Raw genomic sequence first — 25,692 nt, forward strand, 5'->3', positions numbered from 1 at the left:
GCAAAGCGAGCCTTGGCCAAGTTTTTTTGTTCCCCCTATCCCAACCCCTACTCGGCTCGTGTGCAGTGAGCGTGAGCAAGACAGAAGCCCGGCCGTGCCATCTGTTCTGTTTGCGTCCGATGGCCGAATGTGTTATGGCGGCGGCGGCGCGTCGTAGTGTTTTACTTTTTTTTTCTCCCCCCCGGTTTTCTTATGTTGCTTCGTTTCCTTTTTGTTCCCCCGCCCGCCGCCCCGCTGAAACGCATGTAAAACCCGTGCAGCACGGGCCCAACCGGTTGCCGTTGCTGTTGCTGCTGCTATTGGTACCGTTGGTCCGGACCGGCGCGACCGACTCGTGGGAAAATGTCTTTCGGAGCGCAACGGTTCCCACGTATCTCGCTCTACTTGCGCACGTACGCTGCGCAGAATGCAGAGCGAAGAAGAAAGCCACAAACGCAGGACGGCTGTGCGAGTGAGACCGCGGACGCACGTTCGCGAGTTAACGAGAGCCACCGCGTGTGTGAGGGAGAGAGCAGTAAGGGAGCGTTGCTATGCTGAGGCTTCTATGTTGTTATGCTGATGCGGCGCGTCGATCGTCTCTTTATGCTTCCTGCTCACTCATAGGCCGGTCATCGCATGCCGGGCGCATGCCTGAACTTCATAATTATTTTATGTTTTGATATTTAAAACCAACTGACAACTCGCATCCGCGGCCCTCGGGGGTCGGGAGAAACCCCTTTCACGACCAGAGCGAGCTTCCGAGGCCCTCTCGTGCGCTCGCTCTTTCTCTGTCGCCCTGCGCCCAGTCTGATCGAAGAGTGCTTTGGTATTCAAAATTTATCACGTCTCGCGGTCGCGCGGTCCTCTGGGTGTTTCGCACGTTCCCGTCGGCACATGGACCGCTGGAAGCGGAGCCTTCGGGCCTTCCACTTGGCCGCCACAAAGACGCGGAGAGAGAAAGAGACAGACGAAAAGCGTGTTTGGCATGCTTTGGCTCGATCACGCTGGGAATCGGTTCGGTTAGTTGGACAATTCTCGCGTTCGGCACGAGCGCGCACCGTAGCACGAGGCAATTGACTTCCCGCGACCTACCGTGGGCGGGTTGCGGTGCGGCTGGACTTAACAATGTGGCCACCTCATCCCACCCACCGCTCTCCCGATAGAGATCTCGCGCGCGCGCGCGCGACAGTCACGGATTTCATTCAATACGCTTGTCTGTGTGTGTGTGTGTTTGGATATAATAAATGGAGCCGCCACCGTCTCTGTTGGGGTGGCGCGCGATTGACCCCACCGGTTACCACCCGATGCGGTGGTCGTCACCGGGAATTGATGGTGTTCAAAAGGCGATCATCATCACCTTTCATCATCAGGAACAGCAGCAGAAAGTGGAAGTCCGGACCGGAATTTCAGGTGATTTATTTAATTCCTTTTTAGTGAGCCACAACCTCGTGCACTTATGTTGCGATATGTTGTATGGCCACCGTCAGATCGCCTTGGAAGTGGATCGCCTCCCCTAAAAGGGAACAAACAAATATGTAATTGCCTCCGCTTGTCATTTGCACCCCTCAGAGGATGTTCTGGAAGGAGTCACAAAGTGTTAAACGAGAAGCTAGGCTAATTAAACCACCACTTCCGTTTCATTCTTATTGACCATTTATCGACCACCGCCCCTTTTCTACGGTTCCTTGCTGTTCCGGGCCCCGCCACAAAAGTCATCGGTACGAAAGATTGGGGACACAAACCAACCACACCTTTCGGACCGGTAAACGGGAACGTTTGTTTGCTTACGACTCTTTCTTTGCCATTTGCCCAACTTTTAAAGGCCTGCGTTTATGCGTTTTACTGTGGCCGATAAAAAGGCGGTGAAACTTCCGTCGTGGCAAGCAGCGCACTTGCCACAGCAAGTGAAATGGGCAAGACCGCAATGTAACCACACTCCGCAGGAATGTGTGTCAACAAGCATATGCAGCTTATCAGCAAAGCTAACGCCGCCGCCGTACAGGACGCATGTGTTTATTAATGGCGGTGTTGCGTTATTTTAAGAATGGTTCCACTTTTAGCACACGCCAGAATGATGGCAAATCCCACGATGGAACACGATAAGTGAACAAAATGACGACGACGAAGTTAAGTGAGATCGTCTGTTTCCAAAAACAAAAGCTGTTTATTATTCGACCATTTGGCGGCTCAATTCTTTCCGCAAGAAATTCAATTCAACATTTATTGGATATATTTAGATTCGTAATCAAACTCAGAGAACTATTGAGGGTAAACCAACTTTCAGTTGTGCTTCATATAGAGTAGAGAAAATTATGGCGATCCATTAACGCATCATTTGGTTGAACCGAGGGGATCTGTCAGGAAGAACTTCTCGTCCATCAGCGGTTGGTAAACGAGCGTGCGGTAGTCCTCGCTGGTGTACAGCTCCACCAGCGGTATCGGTAGGCCGCCCTCTGCCCTCTGGTAGGTTTGGTGCAGCAGGCGAACGTAGAACGATTTCTGCAGACGCGTAGCCAGCTGGCACGCCACGTCGTCCTCTCGGTTGCGTGGGTTGGGCCGAACGCCCGCCAATCGCACGGTAACATTGTGCAGCGGAATGCTCTGGATCGCCGTCGGACACTTGCGGATGCCCGTATCGATCGGAACCGTAGCACGATTCAGGTAGTCGACGAACAGGACGCGAGCTTCACGCGTCTCGTGGTCGCACCCCTCGATCACGGCCCGATAGAATTGCCCGTCCTCCGCAAACCGGGCCAGGCAGGGGGCTTGCGGTTCGAGCAGCGACGCTTGCCACTTGTGGAACTTATTGTTCGACATGACATACGTCTGGATGGCCTGCGCCATTTGACCCATTCGAATCGTGTGACCCTCGATTTGGGGATACACGTGAAGGGTCAGCGGATCGGTGTAGTTGGTGTACACGGCGTAGAACCCTCGCTGATACTGATCGAACTGAAGTATCGGAAACCCGGCGAAAGAGCCACATCCACCCAACTTCCGAAGGTGCGACTCTCCCAACAGGCGCTCCACCGACGACCGCAAGGACGAGGTTTCGAACTCGTGCGAGTTAAACGATTCCGGCGAAGGAAGAGGAGTATCGACCATCGGCGGTTCGCCGAAGTCGCGCGCAGCTGATAGCAGATCGATAGGATCGCACACGGAACTGCCCGAGGAATGAGTCGCCCTGTCACTGTTACTCGCGTTGTCATCGTAACCATCGTCGTGCGCATAAGGGTCATCTGTCCCTTCGATGCCTTCGTCGTCGCACACTATTTCATTCATTATGTCCATGATGCTGCGGCACGGCGCATCGGAGGGTGCATTAGTGAACTGTACGATTAAATTACTGTCACGCTTCTTCTTCTGCTTCTTGTCTTCGCCTCGGACAAACAGTTGCAAGCCGCAGAGAACCTCGGCAACGTCCACATTGCCATCGACGATGTGCAGTGTGCAACGAGGATCAGGATCGCCCCGTAACCGTTTGCCAATGACACGCACCGTGCACCGTTTCGTCACGATCAGCGAGTGCAGGGTATCCAGTGCCGCATCGGGCCACTGACCACCGGGTACACTTTCGCGTGGCTCCAGGTCATGCAGACGGAAGCCATTCACTAGAACCGGCATCCGGCAGCAGATCGTGTCGCAGCGCAGATCATCGATCGTGCACTGTTCTATGTTGCCATAGTCAACGAACTGCACACTGTAAGTCTTGCCCTTCCCAATCGCCGTCACCCGGGCACGGTAGTAGTTTTGGTCCAAGTAGAAGCGCGCGAGACAAACATCCCCGACGGCAAGCAGTCGGCTTTTGATACGCCCATCGCCCATCTCGGTCGTTGTGGTTACGTACTGCTGGATTTCGTTTTTCATCTGCGTGACCACCGAGTGGTAGGACTCGTCTTGCAAGTAGATCGTTCCATCCGTTCCCACGTGCGTCGGTGTACCGACAAAGATGGACTTTTCGACTGGCAGTGCGTCGGGCCAATCGGCGATCTCCATCACCTGCCGGTCGATCAGTGAACGCATCGTTTCTTCCCACGCCTCGTCGTCCCGGCTCGCCGTTGACTTTACAAGTTTTGCAGACGACGCCGTTTGGCTGGTGGCGTCGTCGATGGCTCGAAAAAACTGCTGCAATTGTCTGTACTCCGTTTCAAACTGACTGGTGACCGCCTTCTCGAACGTTTGCACTTCATCGTCGACAGTTGGTGGGCTGACGGGGGGATCGCTGCCACCGGGCGGCTCAGTTGGTGCGATCCGATGCGCATACCCGCTATCCACTAGCGACCGATTGACGTTGGTGTAAACGGTACGCCGTGGAGTCAGAGCACCCGTTTCCTCCACTCGGACGCCCCAGAGCACCACCGGGAGTTCCCGGGTGGTCTCGTGGTTGCGCTCGAGCAACACGGCATGGGCGGGAAACGAGCAAGCGACACTTTTGAAGTTATCGATCGACGATTGGTGCCACCGATCGCTGCCACCGACCGGCTTCACGTTGGCCAGCTTGCATCGGATTGCAGCCGGCTGGATTTGGGCGAAGCGTTGTGGAAGGCGTGCCATGTTCGCTCGATGAACCTGCACGCTGACAGCCTGGTCGATCAGAAACATCTCGTACTGGCTGTTGTCACCTTCGAGAATGGCCGTGACCTGCGCACGGTACCACTCGCAGGAGGCGCTCCCGGGCGCACGTGCGAACGCTACGCAAACGTCACCGATCGCACGCTGTTCCTGTTCCGCATCTGCTTCCTCTTCTTCGATGCGATCGTCCATGTACTCTTGGATCTCGTGGTGTAGCTGCTCCATGCCGGCTTTGCAGGACTTGCGCTGGACGTAAAATTCGGCCGGTGACTGGACACGCAGAAGTTTAACTGGAACTCGGGGATCGCTGAGCAAAACGGTCTGCGATGGCTTTAAGCCACCTGCCTTTCGCCCCGACATCTTTTTCCGCTGTATGCTTTCCGGTTCGGCGATCACCTCTTTGACACGATCGGCGATCAGATCACTGCGCGGGCTGACACACTCGGCGTACCCATTCTGAACGAGCAGACTAAAACGATAAGATGTGATCGGTCAAACAAAAAACGCTACAACAGTGTCTATTGTTACGAACCCATTGACACACGTGTCGCGCGTCTTCCGGTTGAGCAGGTAAAGCAGTACGCTGTAGGGAACGTTATCCTCGGGCTTTGTCTCGATCGTCACCTCGAACTGCATCGTGCGACTTGCGAGGATCTGATTAAACTCCTGTACCGCTTCGCGAGACCATTGGCAGCTGTCCCCTGCACCGTCTTTGTCGTTGTTGGTCGGCTTCGGGCGAATGTACGCCAGTTGACAGTTGACGACCACGGGAGCGACCCATAGCGTTAAGGATTCTGCGGCCATCAACCGGATGTTATCCCAAGCGATGTTGGCATACAGTTTGCCGCTGTCTATCGCCAACAGCTCACACTGGCGAACGCCAACGTGCGTCACCCGACCCCGCATCCAGTGCCCTGTGCCACCGCCTTGTGTTTCCCGTTGGTCGGTGAAGGCACAAACCTGTCCTACGTAAGGAGCGTACACTTTGGCACGCTCCGAGGCGCCTTGATCGAGCTCCTGTTGTATCGGTTCCAGAATGTCCACACCCCACTTGGTGGGCATAACCTGGAAATTGTCCGGTGTCGTACTGTGCCGGATCGTGCACGGAAAGCTGTCGTGTTGGACGATCTTGCGTGGCGACGTTGTATTGTTCCTATGTTTGCTCCTATGCATCTGCAGCCAGCGTTTCAGGCGTTGTGCAGCTTTGGGCTGTTGCCGATCACCGGGTACCGTCTGGCACAGATCGAAATAGTGCAGCGCTTCGCGCAGTGATTGAACTGGAACACGAAAACCTTTTGGGGGATGCAGCAGATCTACCGTGCGCGTACCGTTCCCTTCCTTTGTCAGCACGACCATCACCACCTGTCGATTGGCGATGAAATCGACCATCAGCTGACGGCACTCCTCCGCCCATTCGTCGTTGGTTCCGGACGCACGCACCTTGGGTGTCACATCGTACAGGGAAACCTTCTGCGCACCGATCACAAACCCATTGAGTTCAGGTGATATCGGCCGAATTTGATCCTCTCGCACCATTTCCAGATGCCCGAAGTCGATGTACTGGACGAGATACTGCTGCGGTGGATATTTGCGAGTCACTCGCGCCCGGTACCACTTGGCAGGCCAGGAAAACGATGACTCGACGACGGGCCGCACGAGATACAGCGAACCCTCCGCGATCGTAAACGGGCCCTCAAGCTCAGTGTGATACTTCTGGGCCTCAGAATTACACAATTCTGCCAGGGCGGGTGCAGTTTTCGCAAACCTTTCATCCTGCACGTACAGCTGCTGCGGCGACACGATGTGCGTCACGAGCACACGGATACCTTGGTGGTCCAGAAACGTCTTATGGGTCTGTTCAGGGTTGCTCGTTCCGTCCTCCTGTGGTCGGACGGTGGAACTGAGGTCGGTGCTAGAATCGGACGGAATGTGCAGAGTGGTTTCTGTAGCATTTGACGCTACTACGGAACTGGGGCCGCTAATCTGAAACGGTGGTTTAAATGTCTCTGACTGTTTCGAGGATTCGCTTCGGTCGCTATCGGTACGGCTAATCTTTTTCTTAGAAGATGCCGACGAACCGGAATCAGCATGCCGGGAGGTATTTGGGACGTTGCCGTGAAATGCTGATTTAATTGTCTCTGACCGTTTCGAGGATTCGCTTCGGTCGCTATCGGTACGGCTAAGCTTCTTCTTAGAAGATGTCGACGGAACAGATTCAACATGCCGGGAGGTACTTGGGACGTTGCCCTTCGCTTCGCTCGCTAACTTCAGCGTTTCCTTTCTCTCCGAAGAGCTATCGGTATTTCGCTTCTGTTTCGCTTTTGATTTCGACTGGGTAGTAAATGGTACTAACTTTGCCAGCTCTTTGACCGTTAACGTTTCTGACACCAGCCGACCGTGATCCAGACGTGACACAGACGCCAAGGTCGCCTCACCGCCGCTAAAGCGGAATGGATGCTGCTGCTGCCGGAGGGAGTTACCCCGAAGCTGAATCGGTTCGTTTTCAAGATACGTTTTCACATCCTGGACAAAGTTCAACCAGGGTGGGCTAGTTTTTTGTTTCTTATCTTTGTCATTGAACCATTTTATCATTTTCAGGAACTTGGTGAGTTGACCGTGCACCTCCCCGAGCTGCAACTGATCGTCCTCCTGCTGGCGCCGAATCTCGGCATACTTGTTGCGAATTCTCTGCAACTGTTGGTCCTGTACCTGTTGCAATGTGTTGTGCAGTTGCAGAAAGTAGTCATTGACTTTCCCGATCACCGAGCCAACGTTGCTCCGCTGCTCGCGGTCGAACTTTTCTAGTTGGTTTTTGGAACGTTCGTACGAATGGTATGCATCTTCTAACAGCGCCTGAACTTTTTTTGCGCTGTCCAGCTGGGAAACGAGTAGCGTCTCGCCGGGCGACACCGTTTCCGCGGTGATTTCCTGACGCTCGGAGTTCCGTCGTGCATCACGGTAAGATTCGAGATTCTCCAGTTCGTACTGTGCTTGCTGGATGCTACCGAGTAGATAGTAGCTAGGGTTCAGGACCGAGGCAGGATTATCACAATCCTTCACCACTGTCTCATGGAGACACTGTTCGCAGCGTATAGTGTCACAGTTGCAGAATTCGCGCACACACGGACCACACAGCATGTGGTGGCAGCTGAGCAGCAACGGAAGCCGCTGAACCAGGTCTTCCGGTCCATTGTTCGAGAACGGCAACGAACAACGCGCACAGGACGGTACCTGGAGCCAGGTCAAAAATCGGTCCGTTTTAATCAAATTCTCAATGTTAATGTTTGCCATTGTTAAAAACGTAAAAGTGTGTTAAACGATCGTTTAGGTTAGCCTCAACACTTTGCTTTCGCGGCAAACGGGTTCGCGGCGATTCGTTCGTTCCACCGGCATCGAAATACTTTGTTTTTCCAACACTCGCTTTCGAACGACCACCGGGTTAGTTGTCAAAACTTTGACAGTACAAAAGTGGCCGATTTTGCCTGCTTGGCGAAGGAGTTCGAACTCGAGCTCGCGCGCTACTCAAAGATGATGCCCACATGAATCTAGGCCACCAATAAATCCAACAGCAAATTAAATAAAAATTGTTGGCTTTTTATTTTCTGTGGAAAACTTTCATGTGAGTCAGTGAAAAGAATATGACCAACTTGCCCTTATGGATACACCACCGCCGAGCGAAGGTACGTTTTCGAGCAGTCACTCACGCGTGTGTGTCAAAAATCGAAGCAACTCAGTGAAGTGCGTACGTGTGTGCCAGTGTGTGTGTGTGTGCAGTTCGAACGGTTCTCCGTGCGTGTTGCGTGTTCTGGTCGGACCTTGGCGAGGAACACGGACATTTGTTTTTTGCTTTACCTTCCCGTGTGCGGTCCGCATTCGCTCCGGTAACCAGCCAGACCCAGGCATGGAGATCAGCAAAACGATTGGCATTGCGGCCGGAGTGGCCGGTACACTGTTCCTCGGCTATTGCATATACTTCGATCACAAGCGGCGAAAGGATCCGAGCTTCAAGAAAAAATTGCGCGAAAGTAAGTATCGCGCCACCGCGCCGCGGCGACAACGCGGCCAACGGAGCGTTCGGACTTTCACGGGCTTTCCGGGGGGTGGGCGCTCCCCATTGGTGTTCAGTAACACCACGTTTCACCGTTCGTCCATGGTTGCCTGTGTTTACTAGATCTCTCTTTCGCGGTTACGTTCGCGCACAAGTCGGTTTTGTGTGGCTGTGGTTCAAGTTCTAATAAGTCGCCTCCTTTTTTCCCTTGTTTCGTTCGCAGGACGGAAGAACAAGAAGTCGGCCGCATCGGCTGGTCCAAGGACAACAATTCCGAATCTGACAGATCACGAGGAAGTGCAAAGGTAAGGAACCGGCACGAGCGGGAAGTGTTTTCCCACGATGTTGTATCGATTTTCCGTCCCTCCGCCCTGCCCCGGCCCTTGTTGTCATTTTCCATTGCTGCTTGCGGTTACTTTTGCACACCTCTCCCTACTTCGGCTCCCGAGCCACCGAGCGCACGGTTTTGGAGTGATGAGCACAACGTTTATGTAATCGCAAGCTGCGAGACGCGCAGCAAAAGAAAAAATGACAACACAACGAACGAAAGCACATGGAAATCGATGCAAGCAGTGACGCGCGAGGAAAAGGTCCCTCTTGATTGCGAAACGCGAAATTGACATTTTCTATTCTCTTTCTCCGTCCCCATTGCTAGATTCTTCCTTCAGGAGATACAAACCGGCGAGTCGCTTATCGCGGCCGGTGACATCGAGAATGGTGTGGAGCATTTGGCCAATGCGGTGATCGTGTGCGGTCAACCGACACAGCTGTTACAGGTAGGAACGAACGAACACTGGGCCAGGGCAAGTGATCCTGACGTCCTTCTGCTTCCTTTGTAGATCCTCCAGCAAACGCTGCCAGCCCAGGTGTTCGCCCTGCTGATCACACGTATGCGACAGTATGGCAACCAGGCGAGTGAAAATGACAAAATTAAGCTGCAGGACATGAATGACGATTTGGAGTAGAAGGTAGCGTAGAGAGAGAGAGAGAGGGGTTCGTCGGTCGCCGTCGTCATCGTCGTCTTGTGAGGTTCTACCTCTGGTGAAGTTGATTGCATTTGCAGCACGGAGCGAGAGAATACACAAAAGCAATGATACGGCCGATTCCGGAATTCACCAAATCGATACCGGTGATTCCCCCGGGCGACACAGCAGGAAGCGTCATTCGTTCGTGCACTTCCGTCAGGAGGTTAGACCATCCTTCGTTCGCGTGTGGCCAGCTCGCTACTGCAGTTGCACAAAAACTCGTCCCATTCGTAGTGAAGCCAAATCCGTTTAGTAATTCCAAACCAACTGAAATGACCGTAACACACACACACACACAACCCTTTTATTGCTGGAAGGACAAGGATTGTGTTTGCCGGTTTGATCTTTTCCGGGAACTTTCGGGTTTCTCTTCTCAAGTAGAATGCCCTATCCTTTGCTGTGCAAAAACCAAAACACCAACAAACGAGGGCGTACTAGCGAGAGAAAGAGTGCCCATCCGGGACAACCTGAAAGGAGCGCTGTCGTGTGTTTATGTGTGAACTAATACAGGAGAAGGAACGACCGCGAACCTTTACTAAATCGAATCACACAAATTAAATAAAAAGCAAATGAAAGAAGAAACTGAAACGGAATTCCTTGATGAACCATCACACAGACCGCAAGCACGGGACGCTTTAGGGACGAAACCCAACCAACAATCTATATGAATAGAAAATAGCTTTTCGGAGAATAAACGATATCCAGTGTTATTTCATGAAAATCATGATGTTAGTGCGAAAATGAGGCGATGTGCGTATACTTTATTTTTAAATGCACCGAAAATATTGTTTATTTGGCCTCTGCATGCCAATTGCGCGCATTAATATGTGGTGCCTTTCCTCATAACGGCATGGCATGGAGCGTCCGAGACCGGAGGGTTTAACAGCCTTTAAAATTCCCTTTTGGCACTGATCCAAACGATCAATTTTGTCTTTTCAGGGCAATTGTCATTTCAGCTCTCGCCAGTTTGGGGAGAGCACGATCGGTACGATCCAACAGGTCAGACCTGGAAGTTCCGCACCGGGAACAATACGGTAGCGGTGGCGAGCGCTGCAGGGATAAATAATTGGAACAGATGTGTGTTCTCGGAGCGATTTGAAATTTGGACAAAACAGCTTGTGATATTCATCGCCGAGGATACTATTTATAAACACAGGTCACTAAACAATTCTTTCGTTTTATGCCGGATGGGTTCTGCGACGGTAGTCATTGGAAAGAATAACACAAACTGCACCGATGTGGCTACAACGTTTTACTGCGACTGCATTTCAGCTTGTCGTGAGAGCGATTTATCTGTCATGAATTGTCCTTTTTAAACACTCCTGATAACATGCGACATTATCAACATTCATGGGTTTACTTTCTTCCTCCAGTGAGCGGTCGGGCTCTTTTCATTTTAGATTCAAATGCTTCTTGGCTTTATCTTACGATGACCGTTATCGGATCGATTGTTGATAGACCATCTACAATGGAATAATCGTATATCAATCTGTACGGCTTATCCGCGCGCCACTCGCTGTTTGCCCTAACCCTTTGGGAGCAGTCACTTGCTACCTCCGCTAAGGTATCCGCCTTCCGGCAGAAACTTCTCACATCTTAATTTGTAAAAAAAATGAACACGGAAATGATCACCATGTTCGAAGTAAAATTAGTTTGTATCACAACCACACACGATCGGCGCATTTATAATTTTGAAAAAAGTGCCAATTTAATTTCAAAATTTCAAACTTAAAACATGGCGGTCCAATCACGTTCCTCGATCGTGCCGGTTGAAGGGTTAACACATTGTAACTCCCGCCACATCTCTAGGTCATCCCCATATTGCTCAAATATTTCCAGACCACGGAGGCAGCGGCGACGCGGTAATGTATTAATGGACAGCACATTGCAACCGTTTCGGTGGTCCAACTTATTGCACGCCATTCAGTTCCTCGTGAGACATGGTCCAGGTCGGTAGGTAGCGTGTGCGAGAAATAGGTGACCGATCCTTCTGACACACTTGCGGAAATTTCGGAACGGTCCCGGTACAAAAATAACGAACTTTTTACTGCGCTGTCGGTGTTCGTCGTTGGCCCAGCGCATATACGCCCACATTAGCCGAGGGCAAAATCTGTAGCATAGTCGCGGTCGATATCTCATTCGCTGGCAGTACGCCGCTTCGTTCGCTTATCTAGAGTCTTTGTTGGTGCTAATCTACAGAAAACTGGAGCAGTGGAGTCTTTGGAACTATCGAATAAAGTGGTCAATTTTGCAACGCAAGGATGGCTGGTGAACGGACGATCTTGTACAGCCTCCTCGCTGGGGTGGTCCTCGATCTGGCGATCGGGACGTCTGTGTTTCCTGCATCGCAACTGACCATCATGGAAGGGGCCGGATTTTTGACTTTTCTTGATGCTATCCCAGCCACTCGTTGGATTCACTGTTCAGTGACCATCAACGGGCAGCACTACAGTCTGGATAGCGATCAGATCCACACGATCGGTGATCTAACGACGGTGGAACGGTATGACGAGGAGCGGTGCGGGGTGCGCGTGAAAAATTTGCAAAAATCTCTCGAGACCACCTGGGAACTGTACGGGACGAACCAAGATGGAAAAGACGAACACGGCTCACTGAAGATCACCGTTCAGTGTGAGTATGCACCGCGCAGTGTAACAGTGCCAAACGAGCGGGGGTTATATTTGGGTGTCTCCTTTGCAGCGATAAGATTTGTTGAACAGTTGAACATCACTGCAACTGGCACCTCACCGTCCGTTACGGTCAGCTGTCCGGATGGAGGCAATCCGCGCCATTGCCGAATCATCGACGCGGAGCAGAATATCTACGAATCGTGTTCCAAATACGTGGAAATCAACGACAAACACAGCGTTTTCTGGTGCCATTCACTGTTCTGGGGAGACATGACGGAACGGATAACAAAAATTAACGTCCACGTGAAAGGTTCGTTCGAAGGATCATCATGCTAGGCTGGCTCACGAATCCTTTTTGTCTCCTTCACAGAGGACGATAGTAGAGTGCAGACAACGCTTGAAGAAACGGATAGCCACGTGGTGCTGAGCTGTCGATACGCTTCCGGCGCGTTGTCGCTATGTCGTGCTCACTCGGAAACGGACAATCGACAGCTGATGCTGATGGATGGCACTCTTGCCGATCGCTACTCTTCCTACGATACCAAGTGAGTGATCGGCCCAAGATGGAATTACTCTTTCCCCAACTTTCACACAAAACCATTCCCACAGAACGAACGCTGGAATGTGTTCGCTGGAGATCAAAAAACCACTCGCACCAGGAGACATCGGGTTGTGGCGCATCTATCAACATCTCAATCTCAACGATCACACCGGATGTGTGTTCGATTTGAGAGCAACTCGCCCAACCAAATCGGGTTCCGTTTATATCCGGACACGAAAACCGCAACCTGTTGCCCGTCAGCAACAGATAACGGCCACTAGCATCGAGATATTCCATGACCCTCGCTCGTCGGACACAACCCGTACGCAGCTGACGTGCGAAGTACCGTACGCCTTGCAATACTGCTACCTTTCCGGGCCGAGCATTGGCGATTACACGCCGCAGAAGTTTGACTATCTCCGTTCCCTCGGCCACTGCCGGTTCGAGGTGACGAACATTACCAGCGGTATGTGGGCATGCGGTATCAACGATGAACACGGCGCTGAAGACCACTTGACGTACTACGACGTGAAGGTTTACCAGCAGCCGGCTCGGTCCGTGACGGGGCCATCGATCACGGCAAGCAGTGGCGATCAGCAGCAGCGATTGCTGTGCAAAACGATCCTCGAGTTGCCGATTGGACTATGCCGCTTTCAGGATCCGGCCGGTGAAGTACACGGTCTATCGGACATGATGAATCCGTCGAATGCGTCACGCTTCCGGTACCATGGAGCGGGTCTGCGGGAAGGCGACTGTGGCCTGGAGATTGCCGAGCTGAAGGAGCAGGACTTTGGCCGATGGAAGTGTCTGCTAAAGGTGAAAAATCGAGAGTACGAAATCCCGATCGACATCATTGAGGAAGGTGAGGTAATGGCTTTACATCGAACTCGTTCCATTTTGGTTTTGGTTCACGTACCATCCTTATCAGCGCTTACCAACTATCGTAATAATTGAATTTTCTGTTAACTGATCATCGTCTTTACACACAGCTATGAGCGTCGGGGCGATATTGGCGATCGCCATCAGCGTTACGATCGTGCTTGCAGTGATCGGATTCTTTATCTACCGCCGGATTAATCGTCGCCACCGTGGACCGGCCTACACTGTCTCGTCTAGCATGACGAATGTCTCCAATGGCTCCCATCACTCGTAAACAAGGGATCAACTCTGAACCAGCACCAGAGTCCCAGCGAAGCAGAGTCATTTGAAACCACCGAAAACGTTGGATGTTGGTTTTATTATTTGTTGTTTGTTGATCGTGTTGTTACTTTATTGCATTCTTTCCTAGTTTTACAGTTTTTTGGCCTTTCCGCTTGTTTTTGACGGTTAAATAAAAGTCAGTGAGTGTTCACCGTTTGAGCATTTTTTGTTGTGCCTTACTTCGTTACGAAATATTGGTATAATCGTTCGATCTTGTCGTCCCGAGGAGCAACAATGTACGGGCAAACTTTCCCTTGTGCCGAAAGCAAAGCATGCGGACACACACGAGAAACACTACACCGCACACGAGATAGACTGCATTCCGGAACAGAACCTTTCGTCGCAGCCACGACCGGTAGTCGTCGTAGTACTGGAACCGATTCCGGTAAACACTCTCCAGCTCGAAACTGCTGCGGGCAGGAAACAGACTCAGGTAGAAGTCCTCCAGAAGAGCTGCAACGAGCTGGTTGTCTTCCGGCCGTCCGTCGCTCAAGTTGTCGTTGATGCAGTTAAATTTTTTTGGTGACTTGCGCAGCTCATCGAGCGCATCAACAACCTGTGTGATGTTGGAGGTGAGCATTTTGAAGTTGCTGTAGATACCCGTTTTGGGGCTGACATGGAAGCGGTACCGTGGCACCTTGCCAAAGTTGGCTCGCATCATGTCGGCCAGCTCCCGGCAAGCCATCACCAACGACCGAGTGACGGTAGGCTGTAAGAAGAATCTTGGCATAAAACACTGTACTGGAGCGTATGTGGTTCGGGAGTCTTCCTTACGATCGTTGAATCCTCGTATCGCTCGTACACCAACGTCGGGTAAACCTTGTGCTGCTCCTGCTGGTGCTCGATGGGAAGAAAGTTATTCTGCTGCAGTGAACAGTTTGTGACAACTTCTTCGAAAAAACGGACGGCTGACCAGTCGAGGGGCAGATTGTAGACCTTCGCCAGTAGTGTGCGAATTTCACGATCGGACCAAGTTCTGTGAATTATGGAGACGAAAAATGTGCTCAAAATCCTTCAGAACCACACGTGTCAGCACTTACCCAGAAGAATCGGTATCGAAATCATCGAATATCTCGCCCACCGTTTTGTTTCTTGATTCGCTCATTAGAAAGTGGTAGTAGCTGAAGGCGTACTGCATATCAGTTTCGGCACGGAACCGGTGTTGCTTGGTGATGCGGAACTCGTCCCGAAACCGTTCCATCATCCGGCCGATGATGTTGATATCGAGCAGAAAGCCAACGTGAGCCAGAACCTTACGGTTGTGAAACCCGTAGGCCCGATTAAACACCCGATTGGTGTGTATGAGCGAGTGCGCGAAGATATCCTGTGAGTTGATGCTCACGTTGTCCGGAACCGGTACTGAGTTTGCGAACCGCGCATCGTGACTTTCCGTTCCGTTTGAGGCCCCCCGAACTACCGGTATTCGCTGGCGCTTCCGTGAGCGGCTCTTCGCGTTGAGCAGTTTGGAGCTTTTCATCTTTTCCCGATTGAACCGCTCGACAAGCTGCCGGGTGGAAGAAGCGGTCCCGTTGCCTCGCTTCCGGAAAACTTCGTAAATGTAGCGTATATTTTCCGATCTTCCATTGGCACCGCCACCAATCTTCGGAAACATCTTCGGCACATCGATAAACATCATGTCTTCATCTGCGTCCTGTTGATCGTCTTCCTGCGGTTCGATCGGTTCCGGTGCGGACACATCACTATAGTTCGTCTCGTCGTGCATATGATGATGCTGACCGGCGGCACCTTCATAATCGGGGTGATCACAGTCTCCGCCGTCGAATTGGCACGCCTCCAAGTAACAGTCGTGGTCGCAGGAACCATCGCCGACGAACATCCATGGACAGTCAGGCGCACAGTCCGGTACGATCCAGGCGGTAAAAACCTTTACGCCGTCGGCCAGCGTCTGCAGATCGTCCGGGTAAAGGGGTGCTCCGAGGAAAATGTCATCGTTCAGATAGAGGAACTGACTCGACAGTCCCGGTATCCGGTGGATGAACGACTCAATACTAGCACTCGAAAACGTTGGCAGCAGCGTCTCCTCGTCAGCGATGTCGGCATGCGTTACGAGCCGCACACGGGGGTTCTCCAGGTTGAGCCAACCAGGAATCTGCCCGTTCGTCACAACGTACACGTTGCGCACCCACGGGGCATACTTTTCCAGCGAACGAAGCGAATAGCGCAGTTCGTTCTTATCATCGTACCGTGCTTTATCGTGCGTCGCTGAGAAACGGGCGAGTTGGTCGAGAAATTGTGGATCACTTCCGTTCACCCATGTGTACACTACATCTATCACTTCGTAGCAATTCTGGCAGCCTTTTCTGGACGTATGCTGTAACGAGAGTGCAATCGATTGGCGACTGTTCCAACGGAAGAGGCACACCAAAAATAACCAACCCGCTCACTTACCGTTACAAGTAAATGTAAGATAACATAGGACACGGAGAGCAGGGCCAAGACGGTCACGATGCAGCAAACGCGGACCCGAAATTTTCCTGTCCGCAGCCCAGAAGCGCAAGACCAGCGGGCAAACCGTTTCACTCCACGTGGTACTCGCGCGCAGTCCATGTTGTGTGGTAACTGTTGCCAAATACCGTTTGCTGCCGTTGACGGCCACGACCGATCATCGTGATTAGCAAGAACGGTGTCGTATCGCCGCTTGATATTGTCCGCGATGCCCGCGTTCCGATCGCGTTCCGTTATCGTCTGCCAAACGAGCTGCCGGGTTAAATGTAAACAAAACAGCTGCAGATGCGACGAAGTCACTCACGGATCCTGTGAGTGACTTTGCTGTCAACAAACGGATACACAGAGAGCTTTTTCACCAGGTTTCTTACAGGAGTCGGAAAAGAAAGTAAGAAATCTTGGATAAAATTGAAGAATAAAAAGAAAAAAAAGAAAAGAAAGAATAAAATTGAAGATTTGGAATAAAATTTGGAATAAAATTGAACATTTAGATTTAGAAATTCGAATTGGCTTCGAAATTCGAAATTCGAATTCGAACACAAACATCGGCACTGCCAACATACCGGCGATAAGCGAAATCGACCAACGATCGATGCACCATTTTCACCGGGGCGCAAAGCAAAAAGTGTCATGAACGAGAGCGAACTCTGCTTGTTTGTCGCGCCGCGTAGCAGCCAATTTCTCTTTCATTTTTCTGCACCATACCAGCAGCAGCATAAGCCGTCTGGTCTGGTTGTGCCAGATTTTTGCTCCGCGAATGTGAAAACGTTGTCCGACTTGTCTCCGATCGGAATCGTGCGCGGAGCGTGCGTTGTTGCCAGAGCTCCCAACGAGATCCCAGCGAGCAGCGCAGCAAGAAGGTGATCGATTGCCCTGTCGCACAGCAACCGTTGCTGAAAATCGTGGCGAATCACCGCACCATTGTCGTGGCGTGGAAAAGTGGTGGCCAAAGGGTGTCTCGCGAAATTTCCCTTATTCAAGCGAGCAAAGTGGTTGCTGGGCGTGTGTGTGCGTGCGTGCGCGGTGATATCGTGCGTGAGCGAAAGCGGTTGTCACCGACGGACGGCCGTCTAACGGTGTCGGGTGAATGAAGTAATGTGGGGAAATCGGTCAGCCAGAGGAATTCACCGTTCAGTCCGAGGTGTCGCTGGCCCTGAGAACCGTCGCTAAGTTCCGACCGAACGTGCGGTCGTGGTCGGCGGTGAGATGAGATGTGTGCGCGGGCGTGTGTGTGTGTGTAAGTAAAGTGTCTGACCCCAAAGGAAAAGCGAAAAAGGGGGAGAAAATTACTTGCATACCATTTTCGCTGCCCACCGTCCTTCGCGACCCCCTTTAACCGAACGGCGGAGCAGCAGCACCAGCAGAGCATCGGATCAATTAATCGGTTCGGTCGGTTCGGTTCTGTTAAGGTGGCTACTAGATTGCTGCACACACTTCACTCTACAGAGTGTGCGCGTGTGTTTCTGTGCACGTGAAAATGTGTCCAACCAAAGTAGACTGTTGCTGTACAACACGACGACGGCGAGGAGTGACCAAAGGTGCGAGGAACGACAGCCTTCGGGCGGCGGTATAGCTTTCAAAAGAAACACGCACCCTGCGACCGTGCGTGCGTGTGTGCGTTAGTGACCGGGGGTGGCAGGGAACAGGGAACGGGAAGCCTGCTCACAGCAGCAGGAGCCAACAATAGCAACGACGAGTACGGCCACACGGCGACTACCGCAAACAGAACAGGTTCACAATGGCGTCCTCCGGAGGCACTACGGCAGCGATAGGCGGCAGTCTTCCGGCCTTACTCCTGGCCAACGGTTCCCTCGGTGGTGGCGGAAAAGGCATTGGCAAACCGGACATCAAACCTATCATCACTGGCGGGCCCGCCGCCGGTGCCCCGAGCAAAGTGCTGCTCGGTGGCGATAAACACGAAACATGGCAGATGGAACTACTGATGGAGCGGCTCCGGACGAAGGCGAAATCGGCCCAATACAAATCGTTTCCGGAGATGTCAAAATCCGTCCGGATGTCGCTCTTGGTAAGTTATCCCCGGGACCGTTCCGCTCCGTTCCACCAGCTCACCCGCCTACTTTTGCTCCCTCTTCGTTACGCAGGAAAAACGTTACGCACTCGATGCGGTGGAAAAATCGAACCTACAGAAAACGCTCGACAGCATGCAGTATTGTATCAAAGTGACCACCCGGCAGGGGCTGGTCGAGCGCCTCGACTGTCTGACCCGACAGCTGGGGTAAGTCCTTAAGGTGGATAAGTCCTCTCGAGTGAACTGATTCCGAACGAATCCGTCGCCTCCTCCTTTGCAGGCTCAAGCTGAGCGAAGACACGTCCGGGTTGTTCATCTCGTCGGATATGTTCTACCTCGAGATCCTCCTCGACCCGGCCGGCACGGTGCAGGACGTAAAGGTGCACCACGAGTGCAAGATGAAGCAGCAAAGCTGCAGCGAGCTCGTTGCCTGTCTGCAGCGGGGCGACTTTGCCGACTTTACAACCCAGCTCGAGGGACTGGCCTCGATCTATCAGCTGAACGCGGAGAAGAAGATCAAGGTGAACGCGTTCGTGGCGCTGCAAGCACTCGAAACGGATCTGCACAAGCTGTACACGCTCTCGATGCAACGCTACCCGGAGGTGCGCTCGCTGTTGCTGCAGTCGCCCCTGGGTGTGGTGCAGAAACGGCGCGGCGGCCATCCGATGCGCCTCACGTACTTTGTGGCTCCGTACGAGTTGCTCGATCTTGGGACGCGCACGATGAATGGCCTTACGGCTGAACTGATTGTCCGTGAAAAGATCGGGTGCAGTGTGACCGTCGTGCTAGAAGCGTCCAGCGCGAACAAGTTGCAGATCCAACCGCTGCTGGTGGTCGGACCCGGGGCCGGCGGACTGCAGAGCCCATCGACCACGTACAGTGCGATCGAAAAACATAACTCTACCTCACTGCCGGCCACGTTCGTGCTGCGTCTCAGTAAGCCGATGCCCGTGGACGGGTCGATGATGGCCGCGATTCGTGCCGTCGTTGGACGTGAAGATCGTCCACCGGACGGTGATTCGACAGTCAACGGCGGCAGCAGCAGCAGTACTTCAACGTTGATGGCCTTGATCGCGCAGCACGCCTCCGGTGGTGCCGTGACCGATCTGTCCCGTGGTCTCCCGCTAGTGCTGCCCGATCAGTGTCACTGTTACTTTCTCACCGACAATCCTGCCTTACGAGGGGTGATGGTGGGAAGCATCCCGTTCACCGAACCACAGCACGTCCCGAAGCTTCTCGTCTATCTGCGCCGAGCGGCCGTCTTCAATCAGCTTCTTGCCAGCTGCATCCGCACGACCCCGTCAACAGTGGCCTTGGGAACCGGAGCGGAGTCCACCACCGTCGGTGCTTTGGTGTTCGAAGTGACGGCACTTTCGTGCGACTACATCACCGTGTCGGTAATGCACCCGTTCGATGATTCGCTGGCGACGGTCGAGTTTGATCTGCAGAACATTGCCGCGATCGCGGTGCGCGTCTACTGTGGCGGCGGACTGGAGGAAGCGGAAAGTGAGGAACAGCAGCAGCAGACGGCTACCCACATTTCGGCCGTCCTACAGCGTTGTATGTCGATTCCGGTCACGCTGCGAGCGCTCGTCCGTCACTGGGAGGAGCGTAATGAGCAAAAGTTCAAAATCAAGCCGGCCGTGGGACCGGGTGGCGGCGCCGGACAGTCTGCCACCGGTGGTCCTTCTTCCTCCGGTGGACCCGAATCCGGCGGCGGAGGCGGACCAACGGCATCGGACGAGAGCAACGGATTTCCAAGCCTTTCACTGGGTCCACCGTCGGTAGAGAGTGCAAGCAATGGTACGACGGCAGCAAACGGAATGAATGGTGGTGGTACGTCGAACGGCACGATCGGGCTGTCCCATCTTCACCAGCAGCAACGACCGTCCGCGGCCATGATGGTGAATGGTGCCGCGAATGGGTTCGGTGCCGGGTCTTGCCTTCCCAGCGGTGCAATGGACGGGTTCGGTGACATGCTGGCAGCGGTCCGAAATGGTCGCGGCCCGGGTGGTGGACCGCGAGAACCTCCGGAAATGTTGGCCGGGGCTATGGCGAAGAAACGACGAATGAACGAGGATTTTTGTAAGAGCCCAAAGAGCGATAGCAACCGTGACGATGGTGGTGCTGGTGATGATGGTGGCGAGGTCACGGCCACCTCGTCGTCCATCGGTACGACCACCACCGGCAGCCAACTAGGCGGCATTGTGGCTGGTGGTGTTGCAACCGTGGCGGCGGTGGCCGCGGCCGTCGCCGCCGCCTTTCAGGATCAGCAGCAGCAGCGTCCGGCACGGTACGGCGGAACGGAGGAGGACGCCGGCCGGCAGGCGGTCCCGCTGCTGCTACACGACGAATCGGCCAATGCGAACGGGGTCGATTCGGGCAGCTCTTTGGGTGAACGAACAAACGAACCTCAACCGTCAAAAAACCTGAACAACAACAGTGATCCTCCTCCGAGCGCCGGCACCCTGTCCTCTAGCTTCTCTTCCGGCCTCGCCAACCTGGACGATGAGAAGGGCCGCCGTTCAGCGGGCACGCTCCTGCTTGAAAGTCTCGACTTTTCCAGCCTCGACCCAACGGCTGCGACGGCCAGTGCTGACCAGCTACTTCTGGGGCTGCGTGGCACTGCTGCCGATGGCCGCCGAGGAAAGAGGAAACGGAGCACCAGCAGCACGAGTAGCAGCTCGTCGAGTAGCAGCAGTAGCTCGAGTTCGAGCAGTTCAAGCAGTTCGTCGGATGTCGAAGAAACGGTCGATTTGGTCGAGGCCGAAATGAGCAGTTTTTTTGCCGACGGAACGACCACCGCTACACCGGCGGTGGCGGTCACTAGTGGTGGGTTGCCCAAACTTGCCACGGGCCCTTCCAGTAAACCCGTTTCTTCCGCCGGACCGGTCGGAAAAGTGGTTTCACCTTCTTCGCAAGCTGGCGACAGTGGCGGCGACAAACGACCCACCCTTGGGACAACGGATGGACTGGACATGCTTATGCCGCTCGGCACGGCGGCTTCCCCCCTTACGATCACACCGATACCGGGAACGTCGTCAACTGGCAGCTCTTCAACGCCATCGTCAGCTTCGGCTAAAAAAGCTTCGGCCGCCACCGTCGGCCATCGGAAGAGTGGCGACTTGGAGCACGGCGGTAGCGCTACCGAGGGTAACAAAAAGCCGGAAAAGAAAAAGAAACGCAAGGCGGACGATACGGCGGGATTGGCGATGGGGCCACCGAATAAGATACCCTTCAAGAGCGGAGAATCGTCGCCCAGCCATCGAGGTAACGGCGGCGGCGGCGGCGGAGGGGGCTCGAATAAATCCAGCCCGAAGCACTCGTCCAGTCCCGTGCACCACAGTAGCCCCAAGCACGGTGGCAGCAACAGTTTGGGGTTTAACAGTCCCAAGCACGGCACGTCGTCCCCGAAACATCAACCCACCGGTGGGATCGGTAGCGGCAGCCTAGGGGCCGTTGGTGGTGGTGGCGGCGGTAAACCGAGTATGTCGGCCCTCAAATCGGCCGCCGCCACCGGAAGCTCACCGGGTTCGTCGAAATCGTCGTCCAGTGGCGATCCGATCGCTTCGGGTCTCGCGGGCTCCAGTAGTTCATCCAAGGAACGGGAGAAGGAAAAGAAAACGACGGCAGCGCTTCAGTTTTCTTCCCTGGCCAGCTCTTCATCGTTTGGGGCCACCACCAACACGGCTAGTGGGGCAGCTTCGGGGCGATCGAAAAGTGCCGCGTTGAAGCAGTTGAAGCAACTCGATCTTTCGATCTCGATGGCCAGCCCCGGTGCAGACGGCGGCATCCTGGGCGGTGGTTCACCGGCCACAACTCCGACCATCGATCTGACCGGAAGTCCCACGAATGCACCCGGCGGCGGAGGGCTAGCCGCGAGTCTCGGGCTCGGTACGGGATCGATTGCAGCGGCCACTATGCTGCAAGCAATACAGGCGGCCAAACATCGTAGCAAACTGTACCAACAACAGCAGCAACAGCAACAGCAGCAGCAACAACACACGGGTGGTGGCACGTTGAGCGCCGTGATCGACAAGCTAAAGTCGGCCCAGTCCGCCGACGACGACGGAGCGGCCGTGCTCGTGTTGCCCGAGATGACCATTACACAGCAGACGCAACCAACGTCGTCACTGGCGGGTGGCGGAGGTGGCACGGGCACCGGCGGAAGCACGAGCGTCAATATTGGAAGCTTCGGAGCACTCAGTGGTCCCGGCGGTGGAGCAATCACCCTGAAGGACGGCTCGAAGGCAAGTGGACTCCTCTCCGCGGCGGCGTCATCCTCGTCGGCCTCTCTTACCAACTGTGCCTCTCTTGGGATTAGTTCTGGTGAGTTTCGGGTTGTTCAACCGCTGAAGTCATAGCATAAAATGGTTTCGCTCACTCCGCTTTTAGCCTCACAATCAACATCCATGACCCACGGTGGCGCATCGCTGGCGTCCGCTGGGCAGTCGGCGGGAAAAGCGTCCTCCGAGTACATGGTGAAGCCGAGCTCGGACGGCATCAAGCTGACGATCCAGAACAAGAAGGGCTCGAAAAGCTCGAGCTCGGCTGGTTCCAGCAAAAGCAGCGCCACCAGCAGTAGTAAATCCGGACTCAAACCCGGCGTTTCCAGTGGTCCAATTTCGTCGAAACAGCAACAACAATCGTTGCAGCAGAACCACAGCAGCACCACCTCCTTCAGCGGGGCCTTCTCAGCGTCCACGAAAGGCGGACACGGCAGCAGCCCTCACTACGCCAGCTCCTCGGCGAAGGCACCGTTTCAAAAGTCCAACTCTTTCGGTTCGCTCACTGGCACTTCCGGTGCGCTGAAGGCCTCGTCGAAGGTTAGCTCCCCAAAGTCGTCCTCCAACCCGGGCAACCCTTCATCGTCGTACTCATCGACGGTGAAAGAGAAAACCTCCGTCGGTCGGCTGGGTTCGAGCAAATCCTCGACCGCGCTCGCTTCCTCGCTCGGGTCTCTCGCTGCGTCCGCCGGCCACGGTGCTGCGCCCGGTGCGCTGGTGAACCCGATATCGATCATGAAAATGCTCGGTTACCAAACGAGCGGCACCGGTTCGATGGGCAGTCTCGATGGGTTCGCCAAATCACTCGACACCAAGTTCCAGATACCGAAACTGTCCGCCCGAGCAAACGCCACACAGTCCGATGGAGCCAACGATGAGCGAGCGAGCACCAAGGGGACGAAGGACACGGTGGCGTCGTCGGGAAACCGGCAGAAGCAGAAGCAGCAGCAGCAGCAGCAACAGCAGCAACCGCTGGTACCTTCTCCGGGTAGCGCCGGTACTTGTGGTGGTCCGTTGCGGAACTTTTCACCGTCACCTTCCGGTGGCAGTAACGACGGCGGAAATGGTTGCCAACCGCCCGCTGCAACCGTTGCGAGCGCCCGGCTACTGTCCGATTTACTGGGCGCATCGAAAGCGCCCGCCAAATCTGGCACTGCCGATGGCGTTGGCGGCGGCAGTGTGTCTCCGCTCCATCCCCTTTTGCCAAACATTGTGCAGAAAATGTTTGGTAATGACACGGCGGCAAGCAATAGCATCGGCAGCGGCGTGCTAACGAACGCCGGCAGCGGGCCGCTCTGCTCGATGAGCCACAAATCGAACAGCTCCGACGGAAGCATGTTCCCGGCCGACCGTGCCTCGCCCGGAATGCTGGCCGGTGTACGGTCGGGGTCGGCACCCGGCACCCCCACAACCACGACGGCGCCCGGCTCGATGGTGGTGCTACCGCCGTTTCCGTCGCCCGTCTCGGGCGGTGCTTCGAACGATGGAACCGGCGATCTGCTTGGCACCCTGATGCGCCCACCGTCGCGCCCCAGCAGCACCATCTCGAACCACTCGCACTCATCGCAGGATGGTGGCGGCGCGGCTGACGGTATCCCGTCGGCGATGATGATGATCGGCCCGGGAGGAGGTCACTCGCCGGTGGCAGCCATCTCGCTCGATGGCGCCAGCACCACCCAGCAACTGATGGCCGCCCTGAAAAGTGGCGTTGGGGCTGTGAATCACCTGAATCACCTGTCGAATCACCACCACGCTAACCACGCATTTGGTGTGGCCGCCAGCGGCGGTGGTGGTGGTGGAAGCGGCGGGACATCACCGGCACTGAAAAGTCATCCCTCGCCCGCGTCCGTCTCGGTGCACATAAAGTCCCCGGCACCGTCTCCGTTACCACCGTTCGCGTCACCCCACTCAAACTCCTCCTCGACGCATGCCGGTGGAGGTGGTGGCGGCCTTGGTATCGATGATGACCTCATGGACGAGGCACTGATCGGCATTGGCAGCAAATGACAGACAGACAGCACCGAGCGAGGATCGCAACGTGGATGATCGCTTGAAACGGTGGCGGCGGTGGTCACTGCGGTGTGTTAGGCCCGAGAGACGAGGGTAACCCCGGTAGTTAACCTGGTAGACAACATGACACACACACACACCAACACACACACGCTAGTGTGTGATCCAATGATCGTGTGCGACAAATTAATGGTTTCGTGCATCCCTTCCCGAACACGGCGAAAAAAAAATACAGTACAGTTCATAGTGGGACTTCCGGCGTGGCGTGTCACGGCATAGCGGCAGCGCGGAGGTCTCGATCATTCACCAAACCCCTTAAAACTGGTGCAGTTCGATGGGACGGAACGAGATATTTGTAAATATTTCCGCTAAAAGGGACGCTGAACGGTCCTGAAGGCCTCCGCCTCCCCGAGAATAGGTCATTATTAATTTTTTATTTCTTTACTGTTTCCACGAAATACACACGTTACAAGAGCGGAACTGTGGAAACGTTCCGTTTTGGTTTGAATTATTTCTTCGCTCGCTGTTTTCTTTCCCCTTATTTGGTTCGTGCGTTTTTTTTTAGTGTGAGGGCTTCCCGCTATTTTGGTCGCTGGTCCAGTGTCCAGTGGTTTTTGCTTCTTGCTCGTACCGGATGTTAAAGAGCCTCCGTTGCTGCCGCGTGCCGTTTGTTTGTTGGAGTGGCCGAAAAGTAGGACATAGTTTTTAGTACCGATAGTGCGTGAACAGTTTAGGCAAATGGGGCGAAACGTGACAAGTTACAAATAAAGTTGACGGCGCGCAGTGGATTGAAGAACAGCACACTGGGCACACTGAAATCAGTCGAAACCAGTTGGTCTTACTTTGGGACAAAACACAAAAAATGGAAAGAACGGCGCCGGGTGCCAAATTCAACTAGAAAGGTCA

The 25,692-nt window shown here is 54.2% G+C and overlaps 5 protein-coding genes across 5 annotated transcripts; 3 read left to right on the forward strand and 2 right to left on the reverse strand.

Annotated features, from left to right (window-relative positions):
- Positions 1-2,304: 2,304 nt before the first annotated feature.
- On the reverse strand, positions 2,305-7,842 carry LOC128278480 (RING finger protein 17). The gene is made up of 4 exons (XM_053017211.1): positions 6,818-7,842; positions 5,880-6,463; positions 5,084-5,828; positions 2,305-5,020 (listed from the first exon to the last, which is right to left on the reverse strand). Exons 1-4 carry the CDS (start codon positions 7,840-7,842, stop codon positions 2,311-2,313), a joined length of 5,064 nt encoding a protein of 1,687 aa, XP_052873171.1. The 3' UTR covers positions 2,305-2,310.
- Positions 7,843-8,327: 485 nt separating this feature from the next.
- LOC128277605 (mitochondrial import receptor subunit TOM20 homolog) lies at positions 8,328-10,355 on the forward strand. The gene is made up of 4 exons (XM_053016086.1): positions 8,328-8,576; positions 8,823-8,904; positions 9,255-9,375; positions 9,439-10,355. The coding sequence occupies exons 1-4, from the start codon at positions 8,453-8,455 to the stop codon at positions 9,562-9,564; spliced, it is 453 nt and encodes a 150-aa protein (XP_052872046.1). The 5' UTR covers positions 8,328-8,452; the 3' UTR covers positions 9,565-10,355.
- A 1,530-nt stretch (positions 10,356-11,885) lies between these two features.
- Positions 11,886-14,014, forward strand: LOC128278481 (uncharacterized). The gene is made up of 5 exons (XM_053017212.1): positions 11,886-12,255; positions 12,325-12,564; positions 12,625-12,799; positions 12,864-13,657; positions 13,785-14,014. The coding sequence occupies exons 1-5, from the start codon at positions 11,886-11,888 to the stop codon at positions 13,946-13,948; spliced, it is 1,743 nt and encodes a 580-aa protein (XP_052873172.1). The 3' UTR covers positions 13,949-14,014.
- Positions 14,015-14,086: 72 nt separating this feature from the next.
- Positions 14,087-16,698, reverse strand: LOC128278303 (N-acetylglucosamine-1-phosphotransferase subunits alpha/beta). The gene is made up of 4 exons (XM_053017003.1): positions 16,405-16,698; positions 15,036-16,327; positions 14,770-14,971; positions 14,087-14,704 (listed from the first exon to the last, which is right to left on the reverse strand). Exons 1-4 carry the CDS (start codon positions 16,561-16,563, stop codon positions 14,180-14,182), a joined length of 2,178 nt encoding a protein of 725 aa, XP_052872963.1. The 5' UTR covers positions 16,564-16,698; the 3' UTR covers positions 14,087-14,179.
- Positions 16,699-18,199: 1,501 nt separating this feature from the next.
- On the forward strand, positions 18,200-25,598 carry LOC128278483 (mediator of RNA polymerase II transcription subunit 1). The gene is made up of 4 exons (XM_053017214.1): positions 18,200-18,487; positions 18,564-18,697; positions 18,771-22,819; positions 22,886-25,598. The coding sequence occupies exons 1-4, from the start codon at positions 18,200-18,202 to the stop codon at positions 24,781-24,783; spliced, it is 6,369 nt and encodes a 2,122-aa protein (XP_052873174.1). The 3' UTR covers positions 24,784-25,598.
- The last annotated feature ends 94 nt before the right edge of the window (positions 25,599-25,692 follow it).

The sequence above is a fragment of the Anopheles cruzii genome, chromosome 2 (assembly GCF_943734635.1).
Source record: "Anopheles cruzii chromosome 2, idAnoCruzAS_RS32_06, whole genome shotgun sequence".
NCBI classification, from domain to species: domain Eukaryota; kingdom Metazoa; phylum Arthropoda; class Insecta; order Diptera; family Culicidae; genus Anopheles; species Anopheles cruzii.

Coding starts and splice junctions, on each gene's coding strand:
- LOC128278481 (XM_053017212.1), top strand. CDS start 11,886: ATGGCTGGTGAACGGACGATCTTGTACAGCCTCCTCGCTGGGGTGGTC. Junction 12,565..12,624: donor AATTAACGTCCACGTGAAAG/GTTCGTTCGAAG, acceptor TCTCCTTCACAG/AGGACGATAGTAGAGTGCAG. Junction 12,800..12,863: donor TACTCTTCCTACGATACCAA/GTGAGTGATCGG, acceptor CCATTCCCACAG/AACGAACGCTGGAATGTGTT.
- LOC128277605 (XM_053016086.1), top strand. CDS start 8,453: ATGGAGATCAGCAAAACGATTGGCATTGCGGCCGGAGTGGCCGGTACA. Junction 8,577..8,822: donor CAAGAAAAAATTGCGCGAAA/GTAAGTATCGCG, acceptor TTTCGTTCGCAG/GACGGAAGAACAAGAAGTCG. Junction 8,905..9,254: donor GATCACGAGGAAGTGCAAAG/GTAAGGAACCGG, acceptor CCCCATTGCTAG/ATTCTTCCTTCAGGAGATAC.
- LOC128278303 (XM_053017003.1), bottom strand. CDS start 16,563: ATGGACTGCGCGCGAGTACCACGTGGAGTGAAACGGTTTGCCCGCTGG. Junction 16,328..16,404: donor TCTTACATTTACTTGTAACG/GTAAGTGAGCGG, acceptor CTCTCGTTACAG/CATACGTCCAGAAAAGGCTG. Junction 14,705..14,769: donor GATACGAGGATTCAACGATC/GTAAGGAAGACT, acceptor TTCTTCTTACAG/CCTACCGTCACTCGGTCGTT.
- LOC128278480 (XM_053017211.1), bottom strand. CDS start 7,842: ATGGCAAACATTAACATTGAGAATTTGATTAAAACGGACCGATTTTTG. Junction 6,464..6,817: donor GAGAGAAAGGAAACGCTGAA/GTTAGCGAGCGA, acceptor GTCCGATTCTAG/CACCGACCTCAGTTCCACCG. Junction 5,829..5,879: donor GCTGACAAAGGAAGGGAACG/GTACGCGCACGG, acceptor TTCGTGTTCCAG/TTCAATCACTGCGCGAAGCG.
- LOC128278483 (XM_053017214.1), top strand. CDS start 18,200: ATGGCGTCCTCCGGAGGCACTACGGCAGCGATAGGCGGCAGTCTTCCG. Junction 18,488..18,563: donor CCGTCCGGATGTCGCTCTTG/GTAAGTTATCCC, acceptor TTCGTTACGCAG/GAAAAACGTTACGCACTCGA. Junction 22,820..22,885: donor CTCTCTTGGGATTAGTTCTG/GTGAGTTTCGGG, acceptor CTCCGCTTTTAG/CCTCACAATCAACATCCATG.